The sequence below is a fragment of the Clarias gariepinus genome, chromosome 21, assembly GCF_024256425.1.
Source record: "Clarias gariepinus isolate MV-2021 ecotype Netherlands chromosome 21, CGAR_prim_01v2, whole genome shotgun sequence".
Taxonomy (NCBI): domain Eukaryota; kingdom Metazoa; phylum Chordata; class Actinopteri; order Siluriformes; family Clariidae; genus Clarias; species Clarias gariepinus.
Genome location: NC_071120.1, coordinates 20,001,576 through 20,027,176, shown reverse-complemented (window position 1 = coordinate 20,027,176; position 25,601 = coordinate 20,001,576). Strand labels below are relative to the sequence as shown.

General features: G+C 36.9%; 1 protein-coding gene across 1 annotated transcript in view; it reads right to left on the bottom strand.

Annotated features, from left to right (window-relative positions):
* Positions 1-25,601, bottom strand: part of fras1 (Fraser extracellular matrix complex subunit 1) — a 138,080-nt gene that overhangs the window by 26,976 nt on the left and 85,503 nt on the right. Inside the window, exons 29-45 of the mRNA XM_053481101.1 lie at positions 22,486-22,806; positions 15,554-15,713; positions 14,914-15,089; positions 12,821-12,937; positions 11,585-11,699; positions 11,013-11,150; positions 9,795-9,827; positions 8,060-8,191; positions 7,718-7,846; positions 6,959-7,206; positions 6,673-6,824; positions 5,933-6,095; positions 5,722-5,854; positions 4,422-4,609; positions 4,134-4,290; positions 2,209-2,472; positions 750-938 (exon numbers count right to left, since the gene is read on the bottom strand). Of these exons, the coding sequence (XP_053337076.1) occupies positions 750-938; positions 2,209-2,472; positions 4,134-4,290; positions 4,422-4,609; positions 5,722-5,854; positions 5,933-6,095; positions 6,673-6,824; positions 6,959-7,206; positions 7,718-7,846; positions 8,060-8,191; positions 9,795-9,827; positions 11,013-11,150; positions 11,585-11,699; positions 12,821-12,937; positions 14,914-15,089; positions 15,554-15,713; positions 22,486-22,806 (2,815 nt within the window). The remainder of the gene's footprint in view (positions 1-749; positions 939-2,208; positions 2,473-4,133; positions 4,291-4,421; positions 4,610-5,721; positions 5,855-5,932; positions 6,096-6,672; positions 6,825-6,958; positions 7,207-7,717; positions 7,847-8,059; positions 8,192-9,794; positions 9,828-11,012; positions 11,151-11,584; positions 11,700-12,820; positions 12,938-14,913; positions 15,090-15,553; positions 15,714-22,485; positions 22,807-25,601) is intronic.

Sequence of the window (25,601 nt, the reverse complement as noted above, 5' to 3'; positions counted from 1 at the left end):
CATGTGTCTCTTTGGGTATGCGTCTGGTGTCTGGGGACGGTTTCACTCTACCATGAAGACGGTTCTGGCCTCGACTGATGTTGACAGCTGTTTCTCTGAGGACTTGACTTGGCTGCAGTTGCTCGATAGTTCAGGACTGGAATTTCCTACGAGTCTACCTGAGCCTCTAATAACTACCTGGACTCCATATTAGCATCAATTAACATCAACTGTTATACTGTAGCTGAACTGCCTGCCAACTAACACACAGTATGAATGCAGATCAATTCCTGCTCTCTGTTTCACCCAGATGAGGATGGGTTCCCTGTTGAGTCTGGTTCTTCTCAACTCCCATCTCAGGGAGTTTTTCCTTGCCACTGTCGCCCTCGGCTTGCTAATCAGGGACTATCTGACCATTTTGATTCATGCACATTTAGGTCATCAGCTGACTTCATTTAATGCCACATAACATTGCTAAGCCTAGACTTGACCAACTGAAACAACCCCAGATCATAACACTTGTTAAATATTGTTCTTTGGATCTCGTTTTTTGTGAGATTTCCTTTCAAAAAGTAAGAAACTAAAATTCCTTAACTACCAGGCTCCAGGATTATGCCTGAAAAATAATTCATTGTTTTAATGAATCAATTGAAAATGTATAAGCTTCGACATTAACTGGGGTGAAATCGTGCAATACTGTATGTACTGTAGTGCTCCATCACATTTCCGACTCGGTTCCTGTGATTATAGCTTAAAGAAAATGGAGAAACCTTTGTTGATGTCATCCTGAGTGAAGCTTTTGACTGGCCCATTTGCAGAGATCTGGACTTTGTTACTGCCTTTGTGAAGCTGGAGTGTGCCCACACTTAGGTCTTTAGTCACAGTGAACTTGAGTTTGAGGTTGTCTGAGTCAATGTCTGTGCCTTTCAGGTGCTCCTCGGTGATCTTGGATGAATAACCTGGTGGAAATGATTTACAGAAATAATTCATAGTTTTAAAATTATTGGGCAGAAAAGCATAAATATAATAAAGGCAGGATTTCACCAGAAACAGACTGTAATTTGGCAAAAACACTCAGAATTATGTCAGTAGTGGGAGGCAATTATTGAAAAAACTTGTGGCAGCAGATGACTGCACAGATTTGACTGATGAAACAAACAAATATTTGATGATGCATTTAGCATATTTCAGACAATTAGATTATTTCATGTCACTGTTTTAAATTTTTTTAAACAGTTTTTTCTGTATTTAGTACTTAGTTATTTAAAGTGTTAAATAAGTTTAATTAATGATATATTTAAAACCTACAGCCTGACTGTTTAACCCATAAGAGCCCAGACCCATTTCTTCTTTATGAGAAAATTTAAGTCCAAACATAACACACTTATGCATTTTCCCCAACAATGTTATGTGTAAAAGCCTATGATATACAGTATGTTACTGTGACGTGTTCTTAATTTGTTTTATATCACTTTGTTTAAAATGTTGTCAGGGGTCGCTCAGAGGTTAGGGCATTGGACTACAGTTCAGAAGGTCCAAGATACAAACCCCATAACCACCAAGTTGTCCCTGTTGGGCCCCTGAGCAAGGCCCTTAACCCTCAACAGCTCAGATGTGTAATGAGATAAAAATGTTAGTCGCTCTGGATAAGCGTGTCTGCCAAATGCCTAGCTGTAGTCAGAACAGGTAAAATATAAAATATAAAATGTTATTAAATCATTAAAATTGTTAAATAGGATGAAACTTACTTTCAGTAACAAAAAACAAGCTTTTTAAAATAAGCTAGTGCTGTCATACTGTATGTGACACCCAGGCACACAACTATTTTGGAAATGATGTCTTTGGTACACAAATTCCCTGACTGGATGCTCAATCATGTTTAACTTCATGAGTCGAGGTAAAAGCTGAATAAGAAACTTTCCAAATCATTTAAATGGTTTGTAAAACCATGGGCTCTACATACTGTTTTGGCCAATATGTTTAATATTCATGTTTTAACAAATAGTCTGTATATGTGTATTCTATATGTAAGTGCCTTAACAGTGCAGGTACTGTATGGGTAGGAAAATGATTGACTATTGATAATGTTTTAGAATTCCCTTATCAGTGCATTCCCTTTTTTTAAACAACTTAGTAAAGACTTCAAGGTGATATAAATTCACAATAAAGATCTTTCACGCATCCTGCAACTGTGGTTCCAATGGCTCGCCACTATCCTCTCACACTAACCTGCTGCTAACTGAAGTCCTCTGTTGATTGTGACTCGGGGTCCATCACTCTTTCTGACGTCCATGCTGAACTCCAGACGGCCCGACTCTGTGTGCACTCCGTCCGTTACGGAGAAGTGAATCTCGTCAGTCACCGATCCGTATGTATCGGGGATGTACACCAGCAACTCGTCTAAGATGTCCTGGTAGGTGAAGGTGGAGACCTGTTGGAGCACCTTACCGGTGTTTAGAGGCAGAGAGTAGAACTGTCTCCTGCGCAGCTTGCCTAGAAACAAGTTGAAAGAGTGTTGAAAGAGTGTTGAAAGCGCCTGCGAATGACAATGATGTGATGACAAATAAACGGTTGACGCTGCTAATGAGACAATCCTAGTATGCAAAGAGAAGTAACTGAATCTAACCACAAAAGCCCTATTGTACAGTACGCTATACAGTGGATGAGACGTTTCCCTGCAAACAGAATACAAATCAACAGAACATCCCGACCTGTATTTTTCCTGACCACTATTTTTATAACCATGCGTTCCAAATTCACCTAAATGGAGCAGACAAAAAACGAATGCAACTGCGAGCAAAAGCAAATTTGTGTCTTTCCCATCATTTCCCCTTCAGAGTCTTCCAGGCTTTAACGCGGGCTGAATTTTATCCATGTTTCATCTGACCTTTGCTTTAGCTAAAAAAAAGTAGAAAAGCACCAGTACCAAATCATCTGCTTTTCTCATATTCCTCTTTACAAATCATATACTGTACTCTGAAATTAAATAGTGTTTCATTCAAGGCCATAGTCCAACACATAATGGCTATAGCAAGAGGAAAAATTCCTAAATGCTGCAGTTCAACAACGGATGTTGGCATCTCTGTATACACCACACACTTTTATACTACGCAACAGTAAAGCACAAAAGTCACAACTTCCTCTTATTTATTTATTTATTTATTTATTTATTTATTCATTCATTCATTCATCCATCTTCTAAATGGTCTCAGGGGGCCTGGCCCCTATAGGAGCCATTGGGCACGACGTGGGTTATTCTCTGGACAGGGTGCCAATCCATCACAGAGCACTTACACATACATATTATTATTATTATTATTATTGCTTTTTAAATTCTATTTATTTAATTAATTTATTTATTTGTTTTTGTGAGGTGCAAGTGTTCCTGTCCTTCATCAGGATTCTTAACCCAATTCATTAAAACAGTAATAAAAAGCTGACCCTCTCCCAACTCCGGAGCCACGAAAGTAATAATTGTGACCTTTCATTGAATTTCATTTCAAGGTCTGTTCTAAGCCAAAGAAAAAAATGACTTAATTATATTCACTAAGTATTGTGATAAAAATAAGGTTTAGTCTGTACATTGGTCAGAACTCATTGGAGGACCAGTCTCAAAAAAAATTCTGTCTGTATGTCTGTCTCAGCGAGATTTTGTCACAGCATCACACAAAACTGAAGGAGCTGAATAAAACTTTTCCAGTCCTTTGGTATTTGCCTGAAGCCAGAAAATGACCTGTGCCATGAATAAAATTTAAATGTTGAGTAGAAGGAAGTTATGAGCAGTTATGTGCCAGATGACTCATGTGCCTTGAGGTGGGCGTGGCTAACGCGTCAATCGATGGAGCCAATCAATGTGATAGTTTACCGTAAATACAGAGTATGCAGAACACACAGCAACGACAATAAGCATAATTTTTTATTTAAAAAAAATGTTGCGTACACTATAAAAAGTAAACCTTGTGTCATAAATGAAATCAAAATGGTGAGTAGAAGGATAGTTAGTTAGGTATGTACCAGGTGCTGATCAGCTTATTTTTAACTTTAAATACATTTTTTAATTACCTCTACAAACTCTTTACCCATCATAGATGGGTGCTTACGCTAGTATACCATGAACGTAATAAGCAAAATCAAGAAAGATGAAAGAAACAGACCATATGAAGGTTTTTTGATGATGGTAAACACAATCTCATTTTCTGGCGTATCCAGATCCAACACATTGAGGGAGGAATTGGTGATGACGACGCCTGTGTTCTCCTCCACGTGGATGCTGTTCACAGAGATTACCGGCGCTCTTTCTTCCTTAGTATGCTGAAATTTTTAAAATTTAACATTTTTCCATTATATTTTTCAATAAATTAACTCCCTCCTTCCTGCTAAAGAATTTAATTGTGATTCAACTAATCTGTAATGTACACTGAAAAAACATAAAGCAGTTATACCTGGATATCAATGGTGACATCAAAAGCTTCCGTCTGGCTAGATCCATCACTGATGTAAAAGCTAAAGACGTCTTGGTGGATATTTACTTGGTGGACATTTTGAACATAAAAGATGTGGTCAGAGGTGAGGTCCTCAATCGTGAACGGGATATCAGGGGTAATTATAAGAGCTTCACCGTTCGACCCAGCTGTGGACAAACGAGGAGCGCATAGTCAAAACATGAACCTTAAGATTAGGTCATGGACTCATTTCACAAGGATTTAAATCATAATAAAATATGCAAGACAAAAAAAAAGAAAAAGAAATAATAATAATAAAAAAAATGCTATTTCTTGGACTAAATATATATATAAAAAACTGAGAGTAATATGTGGCAATATATTAGCGTCATCAAATGAAAAAATTAACATTGAAAAAGACAGAATAACAAACAGCACTTCTGAGCATGAAATGAAAAATGAGCTTTATTTTAAGCTGTAGGGAAAAAAAAGGCTTTCATGATTCAGTACTCTTTCATGATTCGTGATTCATACCTTCTTCGATTACCCAGCATTTTCAGCTCTCCAAACAAGAACCAAACAAGAATAAAAATACCACATTGTCTCCTAGTTTTGCAGTATTATTATTTTTTTAATGTTTTTGAGTCTTTTATTCTTGAACAAATTGGTGAAGCTCATTTTTCAGACAGAGTTTAATAGATAGATAGCAGATAAAGAAGATAGAGCTGATAGATAACAAAACTTAAAAGTGTGAGCTGTAATTCTGGGTAGAAAAGAAAATGGTCAGGGAGACATGGACAAAGTTGAATTGATGTCTCCAACCATGCCGTTATGGAGGAACAATCAGGGAAGCTGGCTCGGGATGAGGAGGCCTTAGTACTCCAAAGATATGCAGAACAAATACATCTTAAAGCCATGACTACATGATCAAATTATTATAGTTACAAATGTCAGCTTCTGCATCAAATGGAGAAGTTAATGTTTTTCCTGTTTGTAAAATGGTTTCATTATAGTGGTTTACTATGGATAGTGTTTTATGTGGAAAATGGTGACTCAGTGGTCGGTTGTTAGCCCGCCGCACGGAAGGCCCGGATTCAATTTCCACCCAATGCCCAAAACCAAGCCACTGGATGCAGTGCTGGTCCCAGGGTTGGGTCAGGAAGGGCAAACCTGTACCAAGTTGAGTGCGGAGCAGATGGTCTGCTGTGGTGATCCCATGACGGGAGCAGCCGAAGACTAACAATGAATAACTTAGAAACTTTCTGAGACAAAAAAAAATCTACTCGTATTTAAAACCCACCTCGTTTTGTATTCTGGATAAAGCCATACTTTGGAGGACTAATCAACCACACAAGCAGATCCTTTTGTGATGTGTCAGGGTCAGATGCTATGATATGATTGGCTGACAGTTGTACTCGGCTTCCTTCCTGAACCTGAAAACATACAAAAAAGTGTAAAGTCTCCTTGATTTCAAAGCACTCTTACCAAAAACAGATGAAGGGAATGCTAACCTTGATACCACTGCGGACCGTGACTACAGGTGGCTGTCTCTGCACAGATGTGATGGTAATGGTGCACATCTGGTTGTCCAGGCGATTGTTTTCAGCATCATAGACAATGAAGTGGAAGATATCTGTGACAGGCTGGTTACCGGTGTCAAGCGATGTGATGTACCTGTTTGCACAGTGTACAACATTTATTAATCCGGATACCTTTTATTTAATGATGGTGATATGAAATACACAGTTTCCACACATTAGTGGATATAATTAAAATGTTACTAATACGCAAAAATCTTAAGAACATTCACTCATTTTACATGTATCGTAGTCAAACTATATTCGTTAAATTTTCTTTCAGTCCAACAGCATAACTTTCTGAAAAAACGACCTAACCAAAGGTTTTGTTTTCCTTGCATAGGAAATGTACTTAATTTTGTTTCAGTTACATTAAAGCCAAGAATTACCTTAGCTAAATATCATCAGACAGCTGAATAATAACGTCCTGTTTTTTTTAGTTTTCTGTTTTTCTAGGCACTTTCATCAGTGGTACACATTTACAGTATGTTTATGCAAAAATAAATAAATTATTGAAATGAAGTACTACAACAATGTACTGTACGTACTGATGGCTTAAAGGTTCCAGTAAGCATAATGTGAATATTTGTGCATTAGAGGCTTTTTAAAAGCATTGCAAAGATGAAATGTAATAAATACCATAACTCATAATTGCTATAAATAAATAACAGTACCGTATCTTGTGGTGGTTGATGTCCTCCATGGTAAAGGAAGAATACTCATTGAGTTCTTCATGGTCTGAGGCAGACTTTGTCTTAGCAAGGATCCCGTACATGGGCACCGAAACGAGCTGGATACGAATCTTATCATCTGGGGAATCATTGTCCTGAACATGTGGTTTGAAACAAAGAGCAAATTAAGGACATATCCACTGTTGGTGTTAATGTGCTGTCTTGGAAAATAAGCAAGAAAGAAGATGAAGAAATGGATGAAAGAAGAAAAAGAAGAACATGATCTCACCACATAAGCCAGATGCGAGCGTGTGATGACGGTGCTGCTCTTCTCTGCCACTTCCATCGACAGCAAGGCCTTTGGGTCACGCCTAGGACCATCGCCTTTGACTTCTAACACATTCACCTGCACAGTGGTGGATGCCATGGACATTCCATCCGTTACGGAGAAGATCATGGTGTCCTCCTCAGTCGTGACACCGGAATGCTCGTATTGAAGGACGTTCCTGGTGATGTCACTGAAGGTAAAGGTGTCACCTGATTCAAAGTTTTAGTATAGAGAAAGCGCAATATTTAATATCTGTGCAGTTGTTTTATGGTAATTGTATTTTTGCGCTATAATAAACATGGACAAAATGTTCTGAAATGCTTTTGAATACAGAAACCATACCTAGAAACATTTCCAAGAAAACTAGTCCAGAAAACATTCAGAACAACTCGGTTCTTGTGAGGGGCAGAACTGTGGATAAATACTCTGCACTCTAAGGGCTTCTAAACATGCAGAGTCGCAATCACGTAGACGCACACTACTATTTCGTTAACCCCCTCAGAAACCCTGCATAAGGGCTCTTATAAATTTTACTACATCCCTCATAACAATGCAGTACATTCTTAAAACATGGTTCCTCAAGGTTTTTTTTGGGGGGGATAGTTAGGAGGCTCTTAGCTTTCTGCACACCTCTCCCAGTTAAGGAACACTTACTTTTAAGATCCAGCACAGAACCTTTTTCTGTTATGAGTGCACGAATGGGTGTTCAAAAGGACCTACCATTAATCATTGGGGTCTGAGAGCCAAAATCCACCCTGAGCAGTGTACCGTGTACTGGACCCTCCACCAGCTCAAACTCGAGCTCATCTGGTGCAGTGTCAGCATCTGTTACTGCCAACTGCTGTCCACCTAGAGGCCAAGGAGAACCAGATGGTGAAAGATACATTCTCACAGGCCACTTTTTTAAAGAACAATTTTTTTAAACCTGTTCCTTTTTAAACCTGTTTTAAACCTTTTTATCCTGAAACTAGAAAACTAATGGAAGCTGTGGACCATTGAAAATGCTTTCTGATAGACTCAAATTAATACAAACTATAATGGATCATGTTAGTAAAGACTTACCGATTGGTGCTCTGCCTCCGAGGCTAACCTCAAGCACTGGGTCCAAGATCTGAAAAACTGGAGGTTGCTGATGATTGGCCAACAACAGGATGGAAAAGTCCATCTCAGGGGTGGTATGATGACCATCAGATACTGCAACATATAAGCCAAGTGGTTAAGAGACTACATTATACTATGGCAACACCCTAGACATAACTGATTAATAAAACAGCATATTATAATTGCCTTCTTAATGAAGAATAAACAGCAGTACACCCTGTAATCACATCTTTTATGGGTTGTCATAACTAATATAAATCGCAAAAAGTGTTTTGCAGGAGGAAAAGACAAGCACATGATATGGATATTAAAGCAACTAAGACAAAAAAAAAAGGTTGAATGGATAAATGAGATGAAATAGATCAATCAGCTAGAGTTGTTTCGACTTTGGTTCCATTCAATATTAAAAACCGTTCATATCACAATACATCATAGGCGAGAGTGAACAGGAGCCGTTGCCAGGAAAGACAATAAAAAAGGAAAAAGGAAAAACCATAAGCAAGGATGAAATGACAAATGGACTGTGTAATTGAGCACTTCTTCACATCCTTCTTATAGATAATAAAAATTGTCATGTGCACTTGCACTAAAACACTAAGGAGTATTGGGTCTGAGTTAAATATATGCACAGGAACAGAAATTTTAGACAAGCATTGACAATTCATTAATCAAAAAAAGTTCAACGTGTAGTTTTAGATTTTGTACTGTATATTTTTCCTTGATGAAATTTTAATACTAAAAGCTTAGCATTATGGTGTTATATTTGATGCATATTACAGTAATGGTGTAGACCTTTGTTTAGTTGAACTGCTTTCCTGTGGAAGGCAGTTGAATACATTTGCAGATTATACTCAATTTAAACAGGCCTGAAAAAAAAAAACTTTTCATGCAGAAAAAAGCAATCAGCTTATTGAGTGGTCGTAAACCTAACATTTTTAACTAAAAGCGTATTTGTAACTCTTTTCACATTTAGTCATATTATTCGGTTACTCATATACAGAGAATGTATATTATTTATTAGTTGCAGCAAATTATTCACTAACTATAGTGACAATAAAAGAAACATATACATTTTTGAGAAATCTAACCGTGGACCATAAAAGTCTTAAGAAAAGTTTAGCCCACTTTATACTTATAAAAAATATAATTAGTTTTTTCTGATGACAATGTATTTATTTTAGTTGTATTTTATATACAATGTGACATTTTTTTTTATCTATCTATTCTTTAACACTCACATATTGTATAACTCAAGCTTGGGCGGTACAAAATACCCCAACCCCCACCAACTCCCATTAATACCACAGGTCTCGCCATTAAGCCAATTCAAATTCTTACTGATGTGTGTGTTAAGACATATTGCTCTAATTTCACAGCCATCATATGAGAATGCACGGAGGTGTCCTCCTGTCAGAAAGAGTACAGAGAGAGGCACATAGTATGATATAAGATTGAGCCGGAGAAAGATGAAGGAAAGGGAAAATAAGTCATATCCAGGAGACTGAGCCCAATATAATGACCATGGAAGCGAAAGCTGAAGAAAGATTAGGTTACTGAGTGTGAAGGAAGGCTTGAAGGCTGGCAGAGATGAATACAATAAGTGACAGAGAGAGACAGAGATATACAGAGTGAGAGAGAGAATGAGAGAGAGAAATAGATGAAATGGCGAGTCAACAAAGCTGCTGAGGCAATATACCTGTGAAATGGAAGTTCACTGACTCTGGCAGGCCTGCAGAAATGAAACACTGTGAGCAGAGTAAATGTGGAGGAACACAGAACCTTAAGGGCTGGTCAAAAAATCAAATAACTGTTTAAATTGTCAATTATGTGCTGGAGATACAGCTTAGTTCAAAAGCCGTAATGCAGGACTGGGTCAAGTTTGGGCTATTTTAAGCATTTGTTAACTTTTCAGACAGTAGCTTAACATTTCTTGGTGGATTATTCTGAGCTTCAGTACTATAATATAATAGTATTCAATCACTCAGATTTTTATCTATTTTAAAAAGGCTATTTGGGCCTAAACAGCATAAAATTACATTTACATTACAATAAGAAATGATACAGTTTAAATGCATGAGGGTTACGACTACTCAGGGGCACCGGCAGCTGTAATCCCGTATGCACTGTGTTCTTTTTTATGATTTTATTCAAATTTGGTGGTCAATGCACTTTTACGAAATGTTTTCTGGAGTTTTATGGTGGTAGTGTATTGGGTACCAGGAAAAAGAACCTGAATCAATTTATCTCTCTCTCTTGCTTGCTTGCCCACCTACTGAGCAGTTGTACGTGCGTGCATTGCATTGCAGTGAGACATTAAAAGCTCCAAGGCCAATCTTGGGCATACTATGAAATATTATCCTGCCGGTGCCCCGCTACAACTTTTACTACCACTACTAATACAAATGGCTCTAATTGACAAGAATTCTATGAGAATACCTCTACCAGAAATATAAAGATCACTACTATTACCATCATTAACTACAAGTTCAACATCAACAACATTATAAATCACCACTACTGTATTAGTGTAACGTGCAGCAGAAACCAATACTTCTACTATTACTGGTGTAGAGTTGTTGACAGTTTTTTTGTAGGTTTTTCGATGGATTTACATATTGAAAATGTCCAGTATAGTTGATTTCATTGCATGTGAAAGGGTTTAAATAACTGTAGTTCATACTAAGAAGAAGATTGGAGATGCATGCATAGTAAGTACAGTATGTTCAGAGCTACAGTACTGTATGTTCGCCCAGTATTTGATCAGAAAATCAATATAAATTACCTGGTTCAATGGGACACAGACAAAGCAGTTTTGATGAGCATGCAACAATTAACACTGACACAAAACTAAACCAGAACTGAAGGCTGAGGCGTAAAGGTCTGACATATTCATCATAGTTTTCCAGCCACCTACCAGTAAAGGAGTACTGGTAAAGCTCCTGCAGGTGGGATGGAGCCTGTGGTGGCCTGTAGATGATTTTTCCAGCATCTACATCGGCCTGTGTGAAAAAGCGAACGTGAGTGTACGGCCTCTCGCCGTGCTCCAGAGTGCCTGAAAGAGACACCGAAACATTAATACCTGGCATGTGTTTCTAAAGTTTTTAAAACACATACAGGATTTTTCTAAGACAATGTAAAAAAAAAAAAAAAAGTGAAATTTTTTTAAAGTTTCAGGCTTTAAGACCATAGTTAAAATGAAATATTCCAGTTACTATACTATATATGTAGGGTTTCAACACTACAGTCTCGTTTGCAGAAAAAAAAAGAGTACAGGAAGTGATGTACTTTACTTTATGTATATGAAAAATCAAGCATATGAAAATACCACTATCACTGTAAAGTAATGAAAACACTTCTGTTTTCAGAATCCCACTGAATCATCAACTGACTGTAATTTCTAAAATGTCCTTTCAGCGCTAGCTGGCACAGTGTTTGTCAGAGCTATTGGTGTGAATCATATTAAGCTATAACAGAGGTTCGGGTTACCGTGGCCTGGAGCTAGTGGTTTGGTGATGTTGTAAATCAACTTGTTGCTTGGCGTCTCTGAGTCAGTGAAGGAAAGAGCGGAGGGTGTTATCAGGGTAATGCGATCTTCCAGTGCCTGTGCATCCATGCATACACACACACACACACACACACAAACATCCATAAAAAAAATCACCTAGATGAAACACATGATGTCTGGAGATCACTAAGATTAAGTCAGCTTTATTACACTATCTGAGCAGCGGGCTGGAGGACACACAAAGTGCTGCACAAATACAATTCTAAAATTAAAATTATTCAGATTACATCCAGCTTTTTCAATAGATGTCCATAATTATAAATCTAATATATATATATATATATATATATATATATATATATATATATATATATATATATATATGTATACATATACATACACACACACATACATATATATATATATATATATATATATATATATATATATATATATATATATATATATATATATATGTGTGTGTGTGTGTGTGTGTGTGTGTGTGATATACATTAGATATTCAGGTAAATATTTTAAATTATTTAAAAAAAGCTAGAAATGATTTCTCTTGGTTTATTCCTTATATATGTATACACTGTATATATATATATATATATATATATATATATATATATATATATATATATAATTATGTAATATTTTTATGTATGCAACACCCAGCAGCTTTTTTTTTTTGTCTGAAAAGTTATCTTTTACATAATATGCTGCTACAGGCCTACAGATATTTTGTAAGATTTTTATTTTATTTTTTATTTTTTGCTGTAATACTAATGTCTGTACATCAGAAAGTCATAAAATAAATATGTATTATAAAAGCTTGTACTAAAAAAACACAGGGTGGCTAAAACCTTTGCATGGTACTATACAGTACATAAATAATGAAAAATAAGCTTTATGTGCAATTTCTGTAATAGTTTTTTTTTTTTATAAATAAGAAATAGAGACAGAGAGTGGCCTTTTTTCACATGTAAGACTTGTATAATCCGAATCCCATTAGGGCAAATTTAAGAAATTAAATAAAATTTATAATCTAAAATGTCTTAATCCCAAAGTTTGGAAGACAAAATCAATGTCTTCACGCTCATGATCTACCTATTTTCCTTCCTATCGTCTAATCAGCTTGGTAATGGTACGATATTTAATTTCAACTTTACTAACTCTACATGAGATTGTGTGCTCTGTGATGTGTCCATTACGTTGATCTGGAGATCTGCTCCAGGGGCGAGCTGAGGAAGACCCGGGGTCTGAGGCATCACTCCAATTGTAAAGGTCTGAGCGTCACTGCGCGTGTCTGGAAAAGCCTCTGCAGACACCTGCAACATCAAATTTACATTAAAAACATATCACATACAGTAAGTACATACACACAATCATATGCCCATGTGTTTCTTTAAACTTAATTAATTTAAATCTGCTTTATTAAACTCTTGTAATCTCAAGTTGGCACTGTGCGGGAAATAACTGCAGAGAAAAACAAGCCAACTTAATTAATAAATCCCTTATGTATTGTACACCTCACATCGTTCCCACATCTCTACAGTACATTTATCTTTATTCAGACTCAGAGGCATGATCATTTCTGTTAGAAATCACGACCGTCTTGTTCCACCAGATCAAATATTTAATGCGGCATTTTAAAGATGAACGATTTTATTTTAACTGCAGTGTTCAAACATCTTTTTTCCCTGCAAGAACACATCCTTTAAAACAAGGTGAGGAGTTAATTCTTAGGAAAGAATTTAATGTTTTAAGAACTATGAGGGTCGAGCTGCCTTCTCAAATACGTCTCAAGGGTATTTACTGGAGTGGGAAAAAAAAGAAACGCTTTACCGTTTGAGTGGATTGGATTTAGTGTTTAATTGGGTAATCGGGGACAAACTAGTGTTCAAAGAGGGAGTTAAAAAAACAGAAAGAGAGAAATTAGAAGGCTGGAACAAAGTGGACTCCAAATCAGTGAAAATTAGAAAAGAACACAAGAACAAGGTTAAGAAAGGTTAAGGAGTGAAAAAACAAAAAGTTCTTCGGTTAGGACTTAATTGCTGGTCTGAATATCCGAAGCACCACAATACAACAGTTCATCCTGATTTTCTTGTTCTTTTCACATAGTTGACTCAGAAAGTAAGATTGTACCCCGATCGGCCATAACATTAAAAACACAGTCTGGAGAACTGAATATCATTGAATATCATCGAGCAGACTGAAACGCTGGCCTCCCAGGAACTCCTAAACAGCCCAAATATGTAGAAATGGCTTGTTAGGACTGTAAGTGGGAGGTGGCTGGGATGTTACTCCCAGCCAAGTTCCTGCAAAGTGCAACTGATACAGTGGGCCGTGTTCAGGTTGTGCACTGCAATGCAAAAAAAACTAATTGCCTTTGGTGATCAAACAATATTTTTTTTTCACTAATGTTCACGGCAAACAATTTAGCAGTTTGACTGCTTGTAGCAAAAATGACTGAAAAAAGTTAATGGTGCCTACAATAGAAAGTATCCAAACACTCAGTTAGAGTTTGCTGTGTATAAGGCTGAGCAGGCAAACAGATTCAGGTGTTCATCTGGCCTCCAAATTCCCCAAATCTCCATCCAATCGAGCATTAATGGCATGTGCTGGACAAACAAGTCAGATCCATCTTGCAACTTTCAGCACTTAAAGGATCTGCTGCTGATGCCCTGGTGCCAGACACCACAGCACACCTTCAGACGTCTTGTCTTATGGAGGAGTGTCTTGAGGAGTCAGAGATGTTTTGGTGGCACAAGGGGAATTAACATCCTAGGTTGTTTTAATGTTAATGTTTTTTTTTTTATTGCTGATCAGAGTTAATGATTCTGAGCATATCATCTTGTATTTATTTGTCCTTGCATATTGTTCGAGATTTTATGAACAGTAATAACTATTTTTTTGGTTTATTTTCATTAATTTAGTCATCGTGTAAAAATGTTCATAAAAGTAAAAGATCAAATTTTAAAAAAGAACAAATGCTTGTCATTGTAGGATCAAGTTAACCTGAATGATCATTAGAGAAAAACTAATCAATCATTCATTCTCACTTGTCTATACCACTTTATCCTGTATTCAGGGTCACGGGGGCCTGGAGCCTATCCTAGGAGACTTAGGGCAAGGTACACCCTGGGTGCCAATCCATTGCAGGGCACACACACACATATACACACTTATGCACACACTATGGACAATTTGGGAATGCCAATTAGCCTAATCTGCCCACTTTTAAAACTTGAAAAAAGGGACCTTGATCCTACAGAACATAGCGACATGTGTATGTGTTTGTAACCTGGAACTGGAAGGTGTCTCTCTGAGTGCCTCTCCCATAGTGACGGTACCACACAGTGCCCTCATTGACGTCCTGCTGGGTAAACGAAGAGGTTGGCGTTGTATCTCTGCTCTCTGGAAAGGTCTGCCAGGCCTCCACTGGACCATCAGCTGCCATGGGTACCAACACAATCTCACCTGCAAACACATACACATTAAATTAACAAAAGAATCTTAGACTAACGGTGTGGTTACTAATACATTTCATTAGCAAGATATGTACAGTATGTCTTACAAAAGGCAACACTAAAATATCCTGAAATAAAAGTTTTTTTTTCTCTATCTCCAGGTATCAAACAATTTATATTTATTGGTTTGGAAATAATTGCTTTCTAGATTCCCACTGACGTTAAGCAATACTGCTTACAGCAAACTCACACATTTTTCATATCGCTCAAACCAGGGCGGATACAAATGATTCCCCTTGACAATACAGGTTTTTATTACATATACTGTGTGTATATACACTGTAAAAATTACATTCAATTAGTGAGAATGGTATGATTTAACTTTTTACTTGTAATTTTTTTTTTTTTTTAAATACTAATAAAAAGGATGAATAGTTTACAGAAGCTTTAAAGTTTTGAGGCGACGTGTGGTACCGTATTGGGGCCATCCGTTCTCAGACTGGATGGTGTAGAGGATCTCAGAGTCACTGGCTCCTTTATACTCAGCCTTGAGATGTTTCTTGGACAGCTGCACCATCCCTCCTTCTCTCACCCAGGTCTTAGGAATTGAGTGGATGTGAGGGATGAGACCATTCTACAGAAACAAAACACAAATGCTGGTATCATTTCATGCACAGATACATCATGCAATCTGCCCAAGTTTTCATCTTCCACGGATCATTTAGTAGAAAATTACTTAGCACAGTAAGTCAATGTGATGAGAGATTAAACTCAGTTTTCCTGGATTAATCCAATTAAAATTTTCTGTAGTTGAGAGAACATGTGGAACTTTACTTATTTTATTATTGTGTGTTTATATTGTTTTAGAACCATTATGGATATTATCACTTTCTAATATTTGCAATGATTGAAGCTTTAATCTTTTTCCAGTCTACTGGTCAGACGAGATATAACAACATAAAAAATCTCTGAACCATAAAGTAAAGTCAAGTTTACCAAACAGAACATAATGAATCCCGACACAAGACCACTTTTCATAAGAGGCAAAAATTAAGAAAGATTATAACTGAAGTTTAAAAAAGGTCAATGGTGGGATTTCAAAGCAGGAGGGTTTACCACACAATCCATTTTAATGCAAACACTGTGTGTGAGTGAGATTAATCAAAGTAAAGTAAACTTATTATAAAACATATCCTTCTATCATCTCTCACTTCTACCACATCTTGATAAGATAAGAAAAGCTCCCCATAGACTCCAGTCCTTGTCCGTCTTCTGAGCACCCCAGGAGCATCAAACATCTCCTTTCAGATATCATCAGTTGCATAGAAGATAATCAAAAGGATGGTGAGATGAAAGCTGGGGGGGATTTGCCTTGGCAGCACTTCTATCATAACTGCACTCAGGCAGATCTACAGTATTCACAGTGGCTCAGGTGTGATGAGATGGTGTGTGTTCTGGGGAAGAAAAAAAAATCTTTCCACCATTGTGATGGTCTTTTCATAATGCAAGAATGAAGAAGTAAGGAGGCAGAATATGGTGTAAAGTTCAAACTGTATAGTTTATACTTTGGCATTATAATTTAGGGTGAAAAAAAAATAGTGCACCACAAAATGTGAGTTGAAACCAATGATGGAGATTACAACATCATCAGATCTTTGCTTTAAAAGATCTTTGCGGAGGGCACTAAGTTCCATTTGCTGATAATAATAATAAGAATAATATTATTAATAATAATAGTAATAATAATACAACCCCAAATCAGAAAGTTTGGACAGTATGGAAAATCCAAATAAAAAAAGAAAGTAGTGATTTCTAAATGTACTTGTATTTCATTGCGGATAATACAACAGCACATTATTTAATGTGTTTCTCATGAATGTCATTTTTTCAAAATACACACATATTACAATTTTGGTTCTAATACATTTTTTTAAAAGTTGGAATAATAAAGCATTTACAGTACCACTTTGTAATGTTGCCATTCCTTTTCATAACACTTAAAAGACATTTAGGGACTGAAGACACCAAGTGATGAAGTGATTCAGGTGTAATTTTGTCCCATTTTCCATGCAAACAAGTCTTAAGGTGGGCAACAGTACGGGGTCTTTGTTGTCGCATTTTGCGCTTCAAAATGCGCCACACATTCTCTATTGGAGACAGGTCGGGACTTCAGGCAGGCCAGTCAAGTACCTGTATCCTCTTCCTCCGCAGCCAGGACTTTTGCCTTTACACGTTTCCACTGCGTGATGGTCCATCCCAGATGCCCCCGAGCCCAGAGAAGTCGATGGCACTTTTGGCACAGTACAGTTTTAACTGGCATTTGTATTTGGATGTAAGTACGTATTGTGGTACTTGACAAAGGTTTGCCAAAGTAGTCCTGAGCCCATTTGGTGATATCGCTTATAGCTGAATGATGATTCTTCATGCAGTGCCGCCTGAGTTGTTCCGCCACATGGTTGTTCGGCTTAGGCTTGCGACCTTGTCCTTTACGCATTGAAATTTCTCCAGATTCCTTGAATCTTTTAATTACAGTGTGTTACGCACTGTTGAAGGTGAAATATCCAAATGTCTTCCTATATTTCTTTGAGGAACATTGTTTTTACTCATTTCAATAATTTTGTCACATATTTGTTGGCAATATGGTGATCCTCTGCCCAGCTTTGCTCCTAAAGGATGCCGCTTTTGTACCAAATCATAATTACAATCACCTGTTGACATCACATTGTTATTTACCAATTTACCTGATTACTAGCCCTAAATTGCTCCTGTCCCAACCTTTTTTGGAATGTATTGCAGGTCTGCATAGCAGCAAAGAATGTATATTTACAAATGAAATGAAGTTGACCAGACAAAACATAAAATATTTTGTGTTTATATTGTCTGCAATGAAATACAAGTCAAAGCAAATTTAGAAATCTCTACTTATTTTCTTTTTTTTTTTTTTTTTTGCGTTTTTCATACTGTCCCAACTTTTTCTGATTCGGGGTTGTATCATTATTATGATTGGGACCAACCAAGTGGAAAAGATCAAAGCCGTTTGTTTTCAGACATGGGATATGTAAAATTCTGGGCTCTATCAATGAATAAAAAACTACAGTATATCTTTTACATACACTACAAGTCAAAAGTTTATTTCTACATTGTGAAACAATGCTGAAGGCATTCAAAATATGCAATAATGCTCTGAAGACTTCATAACAGCTCCAATCTGAGGTGCTGTTTGTTAATTGATGATTTCTGAGGCTGGTTACTATAAACAAACTTCTCTGCAGCAGAGGTAAGATTTGGTCTTGCTTTCCTGGGTAGATCTTCAAGAGAGCCAGGAACCTTGTATTGCAAGCATAATTCGTTCCAGAAGCATGCTCATATTCCAAAACACTTGTAAATCAAAGCAAATTTTCCCATAATAATTAAACCTCAAATTATTCCTTCCACAGCCCAAAAAATAATACATAAAAATAATTAATACAAAATATAAAGTAAAAATAAAACAAATTAACCTGCACTTTACCTTTAAAAAAAAGTAAAAATAACCCCCGACAGATAACTGTTTCCGTTTATGAGTGCAGGCGCTCTGTGTGTGTGTGTGTGTGTGTGTTTGTGTATAAAGCTAAAGTAAGAGGACAGGAGGAAGCAGACTGTCCCCCTCCCTCTTCTCGTCTTACACAGTAACTTTATCTTATTTGAGTTTCACACACACACACATTACTGGAAAGACTGTTTTATCTGAAAAATTTGCAAGGAAAACACTAATAAGTCACTAATAAGTATCATGAGTGCATGATAACAGGATCACTGCTGTAAAATAAAAAACAAATTAACCTGTACTTTACCTTTGAGCAGGTGTATGTGTGTGTGAAGGCAAAAGGAGGTGTGTGTGTATTAAGGGGCACGGTGCCCAATGATGCGCGTGTACTGTACACAGAAAATGGATCTTTAACCTCTGTAATGAGCTTTCTTTTGCTGTACACGTGCATGCTCACACGTGTTATAATAAACAGTACACGTGTGCTGTACACACGAATACAAACACAAAATAAAATATGTTTTACGCACACACACGTGGACACAGTGTTATAGTAAACAGTACACATGTGCATGGATGTTGATTATACCGGTAAGAGACCCAGCAGGGAAGATGATTACCCACAATTTAAAAAAAGAGATAAAAAAAACATTGGCTCAGTTGTGATCACGTGACGCTCAGCGCCAAAACAAGAAGCGCATGAGTGACACATGATACTCGGTACTCGTAAACCAAGACTTGTTAGTTTTTCTAATAAAAAATGTATTAAAAATCTTTGCTCATCTTGCAGAACGCTCGCAAACCACATTATTCGCAATCCAAGGTTTAACTGTATACTTAACATGAGTATACAGCAAATAACAACACTTTCCCCTCCATCACAAAAACCGAAAGTGAAAATAATGGGCTCAACTTATCTGGTTAATCAGCATGCAATACTGAGAGTGGATGCCTGAAGCATGACCTAGCCCAGTGCTTTCTGGAGGATCATTGATTAGTTCTCAGGACTGCTCTCAGGGGTAAAGCAGCATAGTATCTCTTGGGTAAGAGTGTGAAAATGGGCTGGAAATAAAGCTACTCTATTATCAAAAGATTGCAAGTTTAAACCATGAGCCTACACAGGCTACTGTGCCAGAGAGACTAGCAGACAAAATTGAGCTGCGAGCTCACAAGATGGGTGGAATAGCCCTGTCAGTTATAATTGTGGGTGTCTGTGAACTTATGTGGATGAGGGCAGATAGCATTTCCCACTGAATTAGGGAGAAAAAATATATATGTTTAAGTCAGCAAATGTGTGCTGTATTTCACGTTCTGGGACCCAGTAGAAACAGACCACGTCAACAAATAATCCAGGGCTGAAGTCTTTCAAGAGGCTTTCCGGGACCTGCATGGCCTTAATCAGGGATTAACCTCCATTACCAGCCAACAAAACACCCCGCTTTGCCTCAGAAAGTCCAAAAGCTTTGCACTTCTTATTTAAATGCTTTTAATTGCAAGCCCTTTTTCTCCCTTTAATTGTGAACAAACTGAATGAGTAGCTGTTCTTTTCCCGGGAAGTAAAATCCTTCACGTCCTGAGTTGAAGCAGAAATCAGTCAACTAACTGCAGGCCTTTTGTTGTTTTACGACAGGAGTCTCTCACAGCGTCTTATGATTTCATTGTGCCATTAAAAGCATAAGGAATAAACACCCTTTTTGTTTTTTTTGAAAGGATAATATAATTTTAGTTGGAAGGAAATATGGTGGGAGGTAATTTGATAACTATAAAGGGAGAATCCATGAGTGAGTGTGAGGTGAAAGGCACTAGAGCCTGAAGGGACTAAAAAGAAAGACAAGAGGAGACCGTGGTGATTGGAGCATGACCAAAGTGAGAAACACTCCTATCAGTCTAGACATCAGTGAGGCTGAGGGCAACACGTGTCTGGTCTTGTTCCGGAAGCTGACAGCATCTGAATGAGTGGGATGTGATGATAGTATTGTCTGTCCGTGTGTGTGTGTGTGTGTGTGTGTATATGTGTGGTTTTGGCAAACATATGTCATTTGAGGCCCACTTAAGTAGTGACATCATCTACCGTGTACCTTAGACACTTTACAGTTGGACGTTCTACTTAGGACACAACCACAGCAAATCAAATGATCATAATCAAGATGTTTCATATTGCCGTAACTCATTTAGAAAATGTAAGAAAGGCTGATGTCAAAACCTATGTGATTTACAATGTTTTATGCAGTTTCTGTGTAAATGTCTAATTGTTATATTTGTAACTGTTAGTTGTTACTTTTACATTTAGAGGACAGATGATTAATTGGGCTGATTTTTTAAATTGCCTTAGCATATTAACCTAATTAACCGGCATGTTCATCTGTAGGTAGCCCAGTGTCATCGCTGAGAAACCACAAACAGTAAAAGTTCACAAAAGCTGTTGTTTTTCTCCTTTACTTTTTCATATTCCATAAAAAAACATATCTGTAAAACTAAAAGCATATTACCTGTAATACTTATCTTAGTACATTCAATTATTCATTAACTATACTGCTGGACAGGGTACCAGTCCATCACAGGGCACACACACATACACAACGAAATAATTCGGAAATGCTGATTAGCCTAACCTGCATGTCTTTGGCCCTAAAGCAGGAATCGAACCCCTTGAACAAGTGGTAATGTTTTTAATTTCAGATGTACAGTGCTTTCTTAAAGTAAATGTCCAAAACTAAAAGAGCTGATTCCTGGATGGTTATTAGAGGGAGCTGTTAGCTATCTAGGATCAGCCGACCTCACTAACTAGCAAGGACAGGGTACATTAAATTGTAATGTGCATGAAATAAAGAAATTATTATTAAACATGTTTGAAATAAATAAAAGTTAAGCAATTTTGTCTATTATTTGTTATTATTAAACTGATATATTCTATCAAATGGAGAGGAAAAAAGAAAACCGGTTAAACAAAAACGAAAAAATATATAAATCAGTCCTGGTTGCCTTTAGTTGTAAAGATCTACAGTACATTAACCATAAAAAAACAAACTTTTAGTAGTACTAAAGTACTAGTCATTACTAGTACTTTGATACTTTCTATTAAGTTTACTTACCTTTTCCATTCATGCCTTAAATGTGTAAATCTTTAGAACATTTACATTATGGTCTCACAGCAGTGTTATAAATGGACATGCCACGATGTCATTCACGTTTTCTCGAAATACTGTAAACCCATACTACATTAATGCAATTACCTCTCCATACGTGATTCAAACTCCATAAATTCACCTGTGTTGTGCTAACTCAAGGCCATCCGGAGGTGCAATTTTATTATAGAACAGTTATTTTATTATAGCCTCCACCCTGAGAAACTAATTTCTTAAATATATTTCTTTATATTGGTGAATGAGTTTGCCGTCAGCATAAAGCCTAAATAATTACCACCATACTCTACCTTCTACCTGTCTTTACTAACCAGAGATAACAGCCCCACCTGAATCGAATGCACAGGTCAAACACTGTGTCATGTAGATAAAGTCAGAGGAAACCTCTTTCATGTGCCACGTCCTTTCCCCTCTCAGTGAACTGGCTTTCTTGCCAAGCTGAAGGCATTTGTGATTTGTTTGATTATTGCTTGATTTGAAATGGCGGAAAAAAGTCTACTTTTCATGTATTGCCATAGTGAGGAATCCAAGTGCCAAGGCTAAACCGTTAATACTGGCACTTCTGTAAAAGACTTTATATATTTAAGTATTTTAATGTCTCAAGCATAAATTAGACCTATGCCATGAGTATAGGTTTATTTTAGAATTTGTCATTATTAAACCCATGATCCCACTGTACTGTAATAGCAAACACAAGTGACAAGTCATAATCCAACAGATTGATCACGATTGCCTACCCTCTGAGCAATGTTGACATGGACGAGGACATTCTGGTAGCTGTGTCCATCGTTGATCTGCAGGAGAAGTCGATCCTGCTCCCCGCTGGTACCATCGTGAACATACTGTAGTTGCTCACGCACCAACTCTTCCAGCTTAAAACGAGACACCTGCACATCTCCGTGGACTCGAGTCAGGCGGCCATGCTGGGGAGGCTCCAAAACCATTAAGAGAACGTCTTGAGGATTGTCATAGTCCTCTATGTGGAGAACAGACCTAGTAAGGATGAAGGCTTCACTAGGCTCAATGTAAATGGGTTGGTTGGTTACCACTACGGGTGGCTGTGGGAGAAAAGTTGAAATCCTTTTAGAATGTTTGAACAAACTCCTTCAAGATGAATAATTATAATGCAATCAGAGGGTTGGAATATTAAGTACTCAAGGATCTCAAAGGCCCAGACTCAAATGTGCAATCAACTCATTTGGGTTGCCATTAACTAGACCGATATTACCCAGAGGTATTACCCACACTGCATAAATTAAGTACGTTCACTGCATAAATTATCTCTTCACAAATAAGACTATATGGAATATAAGCAAATGCAACCGTGAGTTCCAGATACAATTCAGTGATATATAGCAGTTCTTTGGTTCTTAATCCTAACTCTGTTTTTTGAATAAATTTTTAATTTATACGTGCCGCATTTGAGGTACTAAAACGTTTCAGTTCCTCTATATTCTACAGGAGGTGTGCTCTAAACTATTTACATATTGGCAAATAGCACAGCATCTTGTGTGGTAGTAGCAAATTATTTGTGAAGTTTGTTTAGAATTGCAACATGATCTAAGAAAAAATGAATAATTGCAGAATCACAGTCTCGAATCGGCACCTAGGTATCATAATAATATTATGTATAGCATCATAATAATATTGTATCAAGTGGCCCCTAGTTTCTAAACAAATAAAAGACAATGAAGGCTATTTCTATAAAATATTTTATAGACCATTCTATGGCGCATTCACTTATAAACACAATAAATCAATTACAATGCTTTTAAAATAGGCATTGTTGGCTCAGAGGGCTAAGGCACTGAGTTACTGATCGAAAGATCGGCAGTTCGATACCCAGCTCCACCAGGTTCCCACTGTTGGGCCCTTAAGCAAGGCCCTAAACCCCAACTTCTCCAGGGGTGCCGTATCATGGCTTACCCTGCGCTCTGACCATTAGTTACGCTGTGGTATGTGAAGAAGGAATTTCACTGTGCTGTAATGTATATGTAACAAATAAAGGTTTAACTTAACTTATATTTATTATATACTCTCATATTAAGGTATATTTCGTTATTCCTTACTTAATTCACGCATTTAAATATAAACTTAACTCAAAATATAAAAATAAATGCACTGACTGAAATGGTAAATTGGTATGCCATCTTTATCTCAAAAAATATTTGCTCGTCTTGTGGAACACTCGCAAACCACGTTACTCGCAATCTCCGAATCTACGAGCAAAAATGTTTAATAAATTTTGACTTGAAAAAACTAGCAGGTTTTGGTTTACGAGTACCGAGTATCATGTATCACGCATGCGCTTCTTGTTTTGATGCCGAGCATCACCTGATCATAACTGAGCCAGCGGTTTTTCTCTCTCTTGCGCTGCAGAAGTGGGGTAATCGTCTCCCCTGCTGAGTCTTAGTGGGCATCTCTACTCGTATAATCAACATCCATGCATGCATTTTCTCCCTCAGCCTTATGTGTGTGCGCGCGCAATTTGACACCGTGCCAGTTCACACACTATTTTTCTCTTTAGCCTTTAGTGAGATAGAGAGAGCAGCAGGCATGTGCGGTTTGTGTGTGTTTGTGAACCGGCACGGAAACACTTATCTGTCGGAATTTTTATTTTTACTTTTTTTTAAAGGTAAAGTGCAGGTTGATTTGTTTCATTTTTACTTTATATTTTGTATTAATAATTTTTATGTTTTTTTTTTTTTGGGCTGTGGAATGAATAATTTGAGTTTCCATTATTTCTTATGGGAAAATAAAATTTGGTTTACGAGTGTTTTGGAATACGAGTTCGCTTCCGGAACAAATTATGCTTGTGATCCAAGGTTCCACTGAATATTTATATATATGAGCAGTTGAAGGTTAAGGGCTTTGTTCAAGGCCCCAACAGTGAAAACTTGATGGTGCTGGGGTATGAACATAATTATGTACAAAATCATTCAGTATTTCCATATATAACTTAAAAATACGATGGAGGGCAGTAGTCCAACACCTTAACCACTGTGCTACCCCTGTCCTAATAGATCTTCTTCTTGCTAACTTGGCATATGAAAGGTATTTAAATCTTGTCTGATTAAATAGTGTTTTCAAAAACAAGTGAGCAAAAAGTAGATGTTTCTCTTTTTAAATGTGAATAAAATTACAGTTATTAAGTAGGAAAAAAATCTCATTTAGAAAATATTACATGTTGTTACTTCCAATCTTGTTAAAAAAAATGACACCCCTTTAGCATTATGCATCATGGGATGGAGAGAGAACAAGACAAAGGAGAGATCATGGGGTTTTGCTTTAAGGAGAAGCATGTTAATCTCTTTTCCTGATTGACTTGAGCTGTGAGCTGCAGTAGACCACCCAGAAGCATTCCACATTTCCCAGCTAGAGACTGAAAGTAGATAAGAGGCTAATTAACAAGGCTTAAATAGGTTTTTAACATAAAAAAGATGAAATATTTGCTACAAATAAACAAACAAAAAGTTTGATTTATAAAAATGTTCTTTATAGCAGAGCTCTCAAAAGCTCAAGCTGTGACTGATAAATGAAATAGATTTTAATGTAATCGACCTCATAAATGAAATATAAAACAATATCACTATAGCAGGTTATTAGCTTGACGGTAAATTAAATTATGTGTAAAAATTGTTTACTTATACAAGGTTAAATTATGCATGGAAATTGGTTTAAATTGTTTGTGGATTATAATAGTCACTTTAACTTATATTCATTTTGTAAATAACATTGGTTTATAATTAGTGTAGAAACCAGTACGTACATACTGTGATATACGAGGGGCGTTCAAGTCAAACTAGGACTTGTAATGAAATTTTTTGTTGATGAAGCAGTAAACATGTTTGAT